At 41.0% G+C, this 12,777-nt stretch overlaps 1 protein-coding gene across 2 annotated transcripts in view; it reads right to left on the reverse strand.

The window, feature by feature from the left end:
• Window positions 1–304: 304 nt before the first annotated feature.
• ELP1 (elongator acetyltransferase complex subunit 1) overlaps window positions 305–12,777 on the reverse strand; it is a 57,376-nt gene continuing 44,903 nt past the window's right edge. For both annotated transcript variants that reach the window (XM_047699093.1, XM_047699092.1), the window contains exons 32-37: window positions 10,838–10,951; window positions 10,221–10,332; window positions 8,293–8,420; window positions 7,677–7,831; window positions 4,843–4,918; window positions 305–929 (exon numbers count right to left, since the gene is read on the reverse strand). In XM_047699093.1, coding sequence (XP_047555049.1) covers window positions 862–929; window positions 4,843–4,918; window positions 7,677–7,831; window positions 8,293–8,420; window positions 10,221–10,332; window positions 10,838–10,951 — 653 coding nt within the window. In that variant the 3' untranslated portion in view covers window positions 305–861. The remainder of the gene's footprint in view (window positions 930–4,842; window positions 4,919–7,676; window positions 7,832–8,292; window positions 8,421–10,220; window positions 10,333–10,837; window positions 10,952–12,777) is intronic.

Below are 12,777 nucleotides of genomic sequence, written 5' to 3' on the forward strand. Positions count from 1 at the left end.
GCCTTGACACGGACAAAAAACTTTTAGTTAAAAGCAGCAATTACTTGGAGAAAAAAGGAATAACTCAACAATCGTGCACACCGTTCACCATACTCAACGTGCATGCTACTGTTTCCAAAATGCTAATCTGTGCCAGCTCTAATACTGCTAACTGCCTCACAGAAATTTCACAGGTAGTAGAAAGAGTCCCTGTGGACATTGTAGTGCTAGGAGCTCAATACAGTTCTAACTGGAAGCACGTGATGTGGTAAGAGATTACAAAGTAAATAGCTGTCAGCATAAGAAAGCTTAGAATTTCAAAGGATATATTTAGCTTTTTATTCTGCTTTAGTTCCAGGTGAAGAAGTCATTTAAGTGATTCAATTTCACCAACTGTTGGTAGCACAAATAGCCATGTTGTTTATACATAAGGCTCTCCTCCCAGAACATAAAATATTTAAAAAACATTATTTTCTTTTCCTCACACTTTTGAGGTAGGAGCCATGAAACATTATTCCCAATTAACTGAGGCACGAATCAGTTAATTATGTGACTTGTCAAAGGTCCCAAAACGAATGAGACTGGTAGCTGGGAATGAAAGCAAGTCTTCTTGGTGCTATAAACACCGGAAACACACTCTCGGACAGCACTAAACAAAAGAACAGTAATTCTTACAAAATGATGCAATACTGGTTAAAGCGTAAGGTTTTGCTAATTAAAAATATACCCAAAATAAAGCAGAACTGCTTGGTGTCTGCTTAGGTCTGCTGTATGGAGCAGCTCTCCACGCTGCTAAGGCAGATCACTGTCTTACTCTTCCCAGTTCCTGACGGCCAGGCCCCGAGGAGGAAGGGAAAGGAGAACCGCCTCTGCTGGGGTCATTCACTCTAGAAGACTCAGTTTCCACTGGGTTTTTTTGTTGATCTTTGGGGGTATAAAAAGCTCAGCATCTAGAAGAAAGGAAAGGAAAACTGTAACAGACACACCTTCTCGTTAGGGGGAGCTGAGGCAGTAACTGCGATAAAACTAGTGCCTGGGCTTAGCAGCTACAAGATAACCTTCAGACCAGAGAGAGCTAAAGCTCCTGGTACCCTCCAGCCTCCAGTCAGAGCAAACACAGCCTGAAGGCCCTGCCCCAAGAACAGAGATTTCCACTTCTGGCAGGTGAAGGGTAGAAGAAAAGGATACCCACTGAGTGATTCAAAGAATATTCTAGATTTTGAATGGGAGGGGATGGTGGTGGTTACAAAACCATATGTAATTATTAAATCTCATCAAATTTTACATTTCACTATCTACAAAATTTTCCTCAATTATAAGAGAAAAAAATTGTAAGAGAAAAAATCTTATCTAAAAAACAGAGTTAATGAACAGAAAAAACTTTTATGATAAAAAAATTCTACACACTGACCAATAAAAATGTCCCTACTTTTGGAAAAAAGCAAATGGAGGAGGAGAAGATGGATGGGGTAAAACTGTCACTGTCAAACAAAACTCCCAGGCCCTCTTTCTTCTTTTTTTTTTTTTTTTTTTTAAGATTTTGTTTTTAAATAATCTCTTCACCCAACACCCCAAGATGAAGAGACAAGGCTCCACCAGGGCCCTCTTTCAGATCTGTAGTAGCAGACATAGATACAGGCAGCGAAGATATGAGAAAATACATGTATAAAAAGATGTTCTTTCTCAGCATTACTTGTAACTTGTAATACACTTCCAACAGAAATATATCTATATACATGAGCCACACAGACATTAAAAATTGTTTTTAAGCATATTTAACCAATGTGAGAAAAATGCTCAAGATAGAGTGTTTTTAAAAACATGATTTTCATATTATACATACATGTATTAGAAATGATCAAACTTTAATATCCTTTAACACGCTTTTCTGTACAATCCAGATTTTCAACATTAACCTCATCAGTTTTATAATTTCACACACCATTAGTGCTTTCTGCTCCAACAAACAAAAAGCTAGATAAACAAAAAGACCATAGGAGGTTTTCCTTATATACGGACACTGATACTGGAAATTCATTATTAGCAAGGCCCATCAACTTGCGTGAAACGGTGATTAAACTTTAAATGAGATGATCTTATATAATACCCAGTGCTCATGACATCACATCGGTATTTATAAGACTGATGAATCACTGAGCTCTACCTCTGAAACTAATAATATACTACATATTAATTAATTGAATTTAAATAAAAATAAATGAGATGATCTTTTTTTAAACATCTTTTTTTTTTAAAGATTTTATTTATTTTTTTGACAGACAGAGATCACAAGTAGGCAGAGAGGCAGGCAGAGAGAGAGGAGGAAGCAGGCTCCCTGCTGAGCAGACAGCACGATGTGGGGCTCGATCCTGGGACCCTGGGATCATGACCCAAGCTGAAGGCAGAGGCTTTAACCCACTGAGCCACTCAGGTGCCTGATGATCTTTTTTTAAAAAAAAAGAATCAAGTTAAGGGGCACCTAGTCAGGTAAATGTCTGCCTTTGGCTCAGGTCATGATCCCAGAATCCTGGGATCGAGCCCTGCATCAGGTTCCCTGCTCAGTGGGCGTCTGCTTCTCCCTCTGCCTCTACCCGCTGGCTTGTGCTCTCTCTCTTGCTCTCTCTAAAATAAATAAATTAATTTTTTAAAAGTTGTGGAAATATTCTTATTAGAAATTTAGACATAAGCACAATTTTGATACCTACATTTAACTAAGAATACCAAGCACTGAATTTTTAGCAGGAAAGAACTGTGCTGACAAACCGTTATGACAACAAAACATGACATCCTTCACCTTCCCATGTCTGAATTTCACAGTGTAAGGGTTATTTTTGCAAAAATACTTTGAAGGCCTTATCAATTTTTTCAAGGGCTTTTTTTTTAAACATTTTATTTATTTATTTATTTGAGAGAAGAGAGAGACAGTGAGAGAGAGCATGAGCGAGGAGAAGGTCAGAGGGAGAAGCAGACTCCCCGTGGAGCTGGGAGCCCGATGTGGGACTTGATCCCGGGACTCCAGGATCATGACCTGAGCTGAAGGCAGTCGCCCAACCAACTGAGCCACCCAGGCGCCCATTTTCAAGGGCTTTTGATAGTCAAAATCATTCCACTTGAAGCAGTTACTTTGTTACCAATTATAACAAGCCCAATTCAGCTATGATGATTCAAGCACTTCTCTTGAAATACTTTAATCCATTTTATGAAACCCTACATTTTTGCAAGACTTACAACAGATCTGCACAATACTGCAATGTAAACATGGAACATGAAACAGAGAGAATGCCTATCAAATCACGGACCCCACTCACAGGCCGTGTGAGCATACTTAACTCCTCCCTTGGCTAGGGAGGAGCAGTTGCAGAACAGTGCTTGGGACTTTGTCAGTAGTTCATCTGCCTATTTTTAGATTATGAGAACCTCTCTTTTCCTATGCCATCTTGTAACCACAAGGACATTGATAATACTTATCTACTCAGATAATGAGGAGCCTCAAATAGCATCTCTAAGGCTCAGCTGGAAAATGAAAGTGCTCTTTGATAAAGCCACCAGGATACTCGAAGGAAAGGTTTGACTAGACTCCATGTGAAGGTCAGCAGCAGGCCAGTAGTGAGGAAGATGGGGCGGAAATCACAGCTGGATTGCAGAGTACAAACTGAGCAATGACCAAGCTGCCTTGGGCCAAGATGTATTCTTAGCATCTCAGAACTAAGTATATGTTGGGACTGATAGCAAAAGCAGCTTGTCAGCCTTTAGGAAGAAGGGGAGCTAGGAATACAGCAGCTACTGTCCCAATACATGACGTAAGCTGGATGGGAAATAGCTCATTTGTTCCTGGTAGCAACACTGACTGTTAAACTTCAAACTTAGTGTAAACACCCACAGCTACTTCAAATGTCATCAGAAAGCTAGTATAGCACAGCATTTAAAGGGAAAAAAAAATTCTGGAAAATCCAAGTTACAGTAGTAAAAACTCCCAATTATTTCAGAACATACCACTAACTTTTGAAAGCTAAGAGGCTGGTATGCTTGATTGATCCACCTAAAGGGTAAATACTCAAGCACCAAACTGATCTGTCAAAAGTTTCTAACTAGGGGAGCCTGGGTAGCTCAGTGGGTTAAGCCTCTACCTTTGGCTCAGGTCATGGTCTCAGGGTCCTGGGATCGAGCCCCGAATCGGGCTCTCTGCTCAGCAGGGAGTCTGTTTCCCCCTCTCTCTCTGCCTGCTGCTCTGCCTACTTGTGATCTCTCTCTCTCTGTCTGTCAAATAAATAAATAAAATATTTTAAAAAAAAGTTTTTAACTAAATTTAAAAAGAGCCTTTGGGGCTTTAAAATATAAGGGCTACACAATCTAATCAGGAATCATCTCCCCTGCCAACAAATAAAAAATAAAAGAAAACATTTTTGGTAAACTTAAATAGGAAATGCAAGTAAAATGCTAACATTCTTTGGATTTGCTTTCAAATTATATTGTCAATCCTGAAGATGGTTATGAAAATGCCCCCAAGATGCAGCGCATAACTGCCAAGAACCAAAAATGATGACTTGGGAGAATCCTTAAAATATATATATAAATTGGACTGTTTGGACTCAAACTTCAACTATGGTGTGCCTGTATGGACAAGTGTATGTCAGATGATCTTTTAAAAAATTTATACATTTAATGTCATGTTGGATTCCCCACCCCTGTGGTTCCCAAAACTAGAAGCACTAAGTCAATTTTATTAAAAATATACTCATAAAATTGAGGGAAAATTGTTGTCAATACCTGATCTTTCCTGACTCTGCTGACCTTCTCGACACATAGAGAAAGATATTCCTTCTGCCAAATACTGTGATAATTTGAAGAGAAAGCAATACTAACCAAGAACAGGAACTGAAGTTTTCTGTTGTTGATAAGAAGCCATGATACTATTTGCAGTAGAATCAGGACCTAGAATCTAAGTAGAAAGCAGATCAGCAAAGATTATTTTACACTTCTGATGACCGCAGATACCAAAGGCCAAGTTTCTACCAGTAGTAAATAGCAAGTCATTTCAAATTATCAAGCACAGTAATTCTCTTCTCCTTTGTGGTTTTTACTTTGCCAGGTGTTCCAGTCTCAACTCAGACCTCCAAATCTCCTTTCTTCCAGAAGACAAGGTAATGATAAGGGGAAAATAAAAAAAGGAAAATCTTAAGGAATATAAGCCATACCCTAAGGGGAGGAGTACAAGAGGTTATAGAACACACAGAGCATCAAAACGCCTTCAAAAGATCTGTGGGAATTTTGATATTAAAACAAATACGTGCATATATCAGGGAGTAGAATGCAAACTGTGCACACGTGTTCAAGGTAAAACCAGACCCTTCACAGGAATCCCACATTTGTGTAAGGCTCAGGGGGGCACACGCCAGGCTCTCTGCTTTGTCTTCATTCGGCTCAGCGTGCATACCCTTGGGGAAACCTTCTCAGCAGCAATGTCCTGCTCAAAGCACTTTCACATGACTCAGGGGATCCTGCACCTGTGCCATTACCATAATTTACCAACCAAAGCAAACCCATGATTTTCTGGCCATTTCCCCCAGAAGACTGTTAAAGTTGGTGTCTCAGAAATTAATATGATCTTCAGCCATCAAAAAGAATGAAATCTTGCCATCTGCAATAACATGGGTAGAGCTAAAGTATATTATGCTAAGCGAAATAAGTCAGTTAGAGAAAGACAAATACCATATGACCTCACCCATATATGGAATTTAGGAAAGAAAACAGATAAATATATGGGAAGGGGGAAAAGAAAAAAAGGAGCAGGAAATAAGCCATAAGAGACTCTTACGATAAAGAGCAAACTGCGGGTTGATGGAGACAGGGGGGTGGGGGAAGGGCTAGATGGGGGATGGGAATTAAAGGGGACACTTGTTATGAGCACTGGGTAAATTATTTAAGTGATGAATCACAAAGTTCTACTCCAGAAGCCAGTACTGCACTGTAGATTAAGTAAAATTTAAATTAAAAAAAAATTAAAAATTAAAAAACATATAAAAAGTTTTTTTTTTTAATTACTATGATTTGAATAGAAGAGGGTAGGGGAGAGCATGAGGAGGTATTATAAATTGCTAAGCTTCAAAACTACTACAGTTTTGAAGATGATCACATTTCTTCTATGAAATACCTATTTTAGTAAATTCAAGTATTTGTAGGGTGCTGATTCTCAACTTTTACTTTCAAGGTATGCTAAATGTGCCCACATCTACCCTCTTATCTAACCTTCAGAACATTCCAGTGAAGCAGATAGGGAAGTATAGCCCCATTTGTAAATGAGGAAATCAAGGCCCCAGTAAAGCTTATGTTTCTAATCAAGGAGTTCAAAACCAGTCTCTCTCCAGGCTCCAAACCCTTCTCTGTGGGCTGCTGTCCCAGCCTGTGATGCTGGGACTGAGAACCTGAGAAGACATTCTGCCCTTTGTCAGCTGCCTCGTTACGCTCTGCCCATAGCAGATACCAGAAGAGTACAAGGCTGGAGGAAAAGGAATGTGCTGTTTGCTGTCACTCAATAGTTCTTTACCCTGGTAGTAGCCATTCGTTTCCGTCTCCTTATTTCTCTACACTTACAGCCATCATGCCCCCTCAGAAGTATCAGCACCAGCTGGCTGGCACCCCTTCTCAGAGGGTCAAGAACCGGCGCAGTAGGGACCCACCTCCAAGCTTCTGAACTACAGTAAACCCGAACTCTTCCTTGTTCCCTCATAGTTACCAACTCAGTGCTCCTTCTCTGTGTTCTCCTTTGGCCTTCTCAGTTGTCCAATACTTGTTCCACCAGTTCCCTATATTAAATTCTCTCTGTTAAAATAAGAGCTGTGGTTGTTTTCCTTAATGGAGCGTACCTGACACAACAGCCTTTCTAAATCAAAATAGAAACTCTTAACAGGCCGGAGGTGTGAGAGACTGAGCAAAGTCCACACAATAAATAGATGACAGTACATCAGAATTCTTGACGGGACACAACGGCCTTAAACATGGGCAGCGAAGCTCCTTATAACAAGAGTAGAAGCAACAAGTCAGATAATCCATAAAACAATAGGGAAAGCAACTGTCTGGTTTACTTTTTTGTTGTTGTTAAAGATTTTATTTATTTGAGAGAAGAGAGAGAGAGAGAGAAAAACCGCACGTGTGACTGGAGGGAGGGGCAGAGCAGAGGGAGGGAGAGGATCTCAAGCAGACTCTGCGCTGAGTGCGGAGCCCGGCGCAGGTTTCCATACCATGAGTCTGAGATCAAGACCTGAGCCGAAATCAAAAGTCAGACACTTCACTGACAGAGCCACCCAGGGGCCCATGTCTGGGTTACTTTAAAAAACACTGATACCATCCAAAGTCTGTGCAGGGAGGTGAGAGGCCAACTCTGGCCCTGTCTCCCCCTTTCCCCTACTCTAATCTCACTGAAGGCTGGGGTAACAGCTGAACGTGCCCACCTTCTCCACAGCAGCTGTTTCACGTGGAAAGGAGAAACAAAAGCAAACTTAACCTCGGGCAAGGTGTACTCAAGTAGAAAATCTTCTTAGTGACAGCTTAAACATAAGCCTAGGAAAATGTAACTATGGCATATCATGTTTTTAAGAACAAGGAAAACTCTGGCTTTGACTTTCAAGAGATCGTGTGAACATTAAGAACCTGTGAAATGGCTTTAAAAAATGCACGTTCTGTCTCTGAGGAAAACTTACAGGTGTAGCTGAATTCTGCGGGTGGGTGAGAGTCCAAATTTCTGGAAGTGACCTTTCCATCAGCTGGAGGGTATCTTCAAAGGCCTTCTGTAATCCCCTTCCTTGCTCATCAAACTCAAAGAGAAAGAGCACCTTTAAAATATGGTATACTTCATCTAGAGAGAAGAAATTCGAGAAAGGGGTTAACTTGGGTCCCCAGCTCCATTGCTAGGATCGTAACACAATTTCTTTCCCAAGCAAAAAAATATTTAATATTACACTGCACTTGCCATCTCCCACATTTTCCTCGCCTCCCCAAATGCTGGAGTTAATTCAACCTGTCTACTACAAAAAGGGAAAGGAACACGCTGGGGCTCCAGCAGGAAGGGGTGTCTTCACAGTCCTTTTCCCGAGCTTCAGTACTAATGTCTCCCAGCGGGCTGGGCAGGGCCCAGTGGAGGAAGGCTTAGCTTCCCAGCTGAGGGTGGTTCGGGAACATGCCCTGAAATGACACTGCCTGCCAAAAGTCTGTCTTTCCCCAAGTTGGGAAAACTGTATCGTAATTATCAGCTAAACTCTGTCTGTGCTATCCATTTACCTTTTTTGGGGGCAAGAATCATCAGTATTGAGAACATACCTTTCAATTTTTCAGTGCTCTGTACAATTTCACTGAGGGCCTCCAAAAGGGCCAGATCCTCCAGTGGACTCCCTTCTTTGAGGCTATGCTTCTTCCGCTCTGCTTTGCGGCGATTCTTAGATGACCGCCTGTTGGAAGAAATTGGAAAGATGTTATAAAAGGGGCTCTCTTTGCGTTGAACAGATTAAAATGAATGTACCTGTTGGCCACCAACTTTCTGGGAACCCAGAGAGTCTATAGATGGTATGTGTATCTGGGGGAAAATGGTGATGAGGTGTTGGGAGTGATAGCTAAAATAAATTTGGGAAAGGCAAGTCTCACAGACAGGAAATAATAAGGAAAACCCTAAAAAGTAGTGTATGGCCTTGAAATTTTAATTAAAATACAGAGGTTATATTTTTGATAATGAGAGCTGGAACAACAGAAAAACCAACTTAAATTTTCTAATGAAAAACAAATCTAGGGGCGCCTGGGTGACTCAGTGGGTTAAAGCCTCTGCCTTCGGCTCAGGTCATGATCCCAGGGTCCTGGGATCAAGCCCTGCATCGGGCTCTCTGCTCGGCGGGGAGCCTGCTTCCTCCTCTCTCTCTGCCTGCCTGTCTGCCTACTTGTGATCTATCAAATAAATAAATAAAATATTAAAAAAAAAAAAAGAAAAACAAATCTAAAGTAAAATTTAAATGAGACGTAGACACGGCATTTGAAATTTGGATATAATAAAATATATATGACACCCATATCTCTCCTGCTCAGATGTCTTTAATTATGCCACCTGTCTGGGACTCTCGCCCTGACTCTGAAAAGCCCAGTTTCTTTCTTTTTTTTTTTTTTAAAGATTTTATTTATTTCTTTGACAGACAAAGATGACAAGTAGGCAGAGGGGGGGGGAGCAGGCTCCCTGCTGAGCAGAGAGAGCCCAATGCGGAGCTCGATCCCAGGACCCAGGGATCATGACCTGAGCAGAAGGCAGAAGCTTTAACCCATTGAGCCACCAGGAGCCCCTGAAAAGCCCAGTTTCTAACTGACTCTCTTGCAGTTTCTGATCACCCCATATAACCTCATAAATCTCTATTCTGAATTCCTAAAGCACAATTCAGTTTATTTATCTATGTTTATTTTTCAGTTTGCTTATTTATCTATTTTTTTTTTTAAAAACCTTATCTATTTGTCAGAGAGACAGAGGAAAAACATGCACGTGCATGTGTACACACACAGCAGGGGTCCAGCAGGCAGAGGGAGAGGGAGAAGCAGTCTCCTTCTCAACAGGGAGCCTAATGCAGGGCTCGATCCCAGGACTCTGAGATCATGACCTGAGCTGAAAGCAGACACTTAACAGACTAAGTCACCCAGGCCTCCCATCATGATTCGGTTTAAATGTACTATATCTTGCATTGTTTTATGCTTCCCAAGGATGACTATAAGCTCTTATAATTTATAATTTTTAATTTCCTTAAAAATTTTGGTAACATCCACTACAACTAGCATATGGGTTTTCTGACCGAATGCTACATTGCATAAACATGATGACTTATTTTATATTAATAATCTCTTCTAATCCTGACTTTGAACTGAAGATGCCTGATACCGTTTTCCTTCATAAACTTTTAATTTTTTAAGTGCCCACATAATCTGGTCACCTAATATTTGTTAAATGAATGAAATCAGATGTCATAAAAATTGAGTGCCAGCGTAGGGGCCTTGTAGGTACAGACAAACACACGGTCCACAAAGCTGCAGTAGAAAAACATTTCAACACCAAGTCTAATTTCTTAGATATGTGGGGAAAGCCCCTGAACACCAAATCCTGGCCTTGAGAACTGTCCTCTCTCTCCCCTGCACTGTCCAGATGAGAAACTGACCTCCTTACTTGCACTGTGTCCATATACTACCAGGGCCTCATCAATGTGCTACGTAAACGTGATACATACGCTGATATCCTGGAGTTGCTGTGGGAGTATTTGCTGCTCATGTCACTGCCACTCATGACACTGCTAGTTTCAGAGAAGAGGTCTGACTCTTGGCCCTGGGGCACCTCATCATCTAGAAAAGAAGACAGATACAGAATGAAAACTCCCCGCTGATGTAGGTTTACCTTCAATAGGGTAAGTGGACTATAGTTCACCAAGGCATAGCTGAGGATGGGTGAAAATTATTAGAAAGTCAATCTCAATTGAAATGAGATAATATTAAATATAGTTACTACTACCATACACCAGCACACCAGTACCAAGGTTATTTTTCCTTTTCTTTTCTTTTCTTTCTGAAAGCAAAGGAACCTTTGGAGGCAAGGATGCTCATTCTGCTCTGCTTGGTGGGGGTGTAGGGTATGTGTGGCAGAGCTCTTCCCATTCATGATTGGTCCTGCCCCCAGCCCTCCCCAAAACACACAAACACAGACATACACAGTCCCCCAAGGGGTTTCACGAAGGACTTAAACATCCCCCAGCACAGTAATCACAGGGCAGGATGCACAATAAGCAGCTAAGACAAAGTATGGTATGTCCCCACCATGCCCAACTGTCAGTGCCTTCATGTAGACACTCACCCAGATTCACCTGCTGTGCCCGCTCCTTGAGATCTCGAACCACCAATAAACGGTTTTTATGGCGATTGAATGTGGCTGTCTGAGAGTCCAGAAGTGCCATATAATTCTTCTGGGCTGGGGGTGGGGATGGAAATATTTTGAGCAAGATGTTTAAGTAAAAGAGAAAAACACTCAAGTAAGGCAGTGAGAGAATAAGAATTTAACAAAAAGAAACAGATTACTAGGTTTTCCAAGCAAGATTTTTTTTTCCTTAATGAGGATTAACCTACATTGTTTTAGGAGAATGAACTACACATTGAAATTTCAGATTTCAGAGTTCATCAACATCATCCTAGAACACCCTCTAGCACTAAATTAGTAATACCACCTGAACAAAGACTCAGTACCCAAGAGCAGACTAGCAAAGAAAAAGAGTATACAGGAAGCTGTTAACAAAAACAGGACAGTCACTGAGATGTTTCTGAAACATAGGTATTAGGCCTATGCAAATGAAGAGTCAGCATTTTTCTAGGGACTCATTAGGGGAGAAAATCCAAGCAAGAGACAGCTAGATGGACGGCTGGAGGGTCAGGATGGATGCTTTCAGTAACCTAACTAAGTGAATATTATGAAAAGAATCCTCCTACAGTGTTAATGAGGATGGGAGAGGGGGACGCAGGCTGGGTAAGCGTGTGAGCACATGTACACATCAGAAAGGCCAGATCCTACTCACAGGGTAGACTGTCCTAAAAAAGGCAGAGCTTAAAACCAACCCCCATTGCTGGAAATTTCTGTAAGCCAAACTGATGTCTTTCTTTTCCACTTTGCTTTTAAGGAGTCATAGTGATCACCCAAGTGTTCCAGAACTGGTTAAACTCACCTGGTTCAATATATAAATATATATTCCACTTAGATTTACCAACTGTAAACATTTTGCTTCCTGTTTCTCTCCATACACACACACAACTATTATTTTTGTGGAACCTTTTGACAGTAGGTTGCACATATGATCCTTCCCTCTTAAATACTTCAGAACCTCTCTCTTAAGAATAAGGACATTGGTGCGCCTGGGCGGCTCAGTGGGTTGGGCCGCTGCCTTCCACTTAGGTCATGATCCCAGAGTCCTGGGATCGAGCCCTGCATCGGGCTCTGCTCAGCAAGGAGCCTGCTTCCCCACTCCACTCTCTCTGCCTGCCTCTCTGCCTACTTGTGATCTCTCTCTGCCAAATAAATAAAATCTTTAAAAAAAAAAAAAAAAAAAGAATAAGGACATTATTATGATCTCATTGGTCGTGGGATCAAGCCCTGTGTTGGGCTTTACACTCAGCATGGAGTCTGCTTAAGATTAGAGAATCTATCTTGCTCTGCTCCTCTGCTCCTTTCCCAACTCTCCAATAAATAAATCTTAAAAAAAGGATATTATCTAACATAAGCATAATATGTAAGAAATTGGCCACTAACAGAATACTGTATTATCTAATATCTAGTTCATATTCAAGTTTACCAATTACTCCCAAATATATTTTTAATAGATTTTTTAAAAAAGATTTTATTTATTTGACAGAGAGAGAAAGAGAGAGTGTGTGTGTGCATGCACACACAAGCATTGGGAGCAGGAGAGGGAGAGGGAGAAGCAGACTCCTTGCTGAACAGGGAGCCCAAGGCGGGGCTCAATCCCAGGACCCTGAAATCATGACCTGAGCCGAAGGCAGAGGCTTAACTAAGCCGCCTAGGCACCCCTACAAATATAAAGATTCTTAACCGTATCTTATCACGTTTTTAACATTCAAGTATTTTACGTACTACCATTTGACAGTTAGCATATTTAAAAATTCTAATCAGAATTAAGTATTATAGCCAGTGGAGCAATCTGATCAACTCTATGATTAAAGGACGTAATAACAGGCAATATTTTTCTCTCACACTTCCCCACCTCTACACTTCCAAATGTAGAATTCCGA

The sequence above is a fragment of the Lutra lutra genome, chromosome 13, assembly GCF_902655055.1.
Source record: "Lutra lutra chromosome 13, mLutLut1.2, whole genome shotgun sequence".
NCBI lineage: Eukaryota > Metazoa > Chordata > Mammalia > Carnivora > Mustelidae > Lutra > Lutra lutra.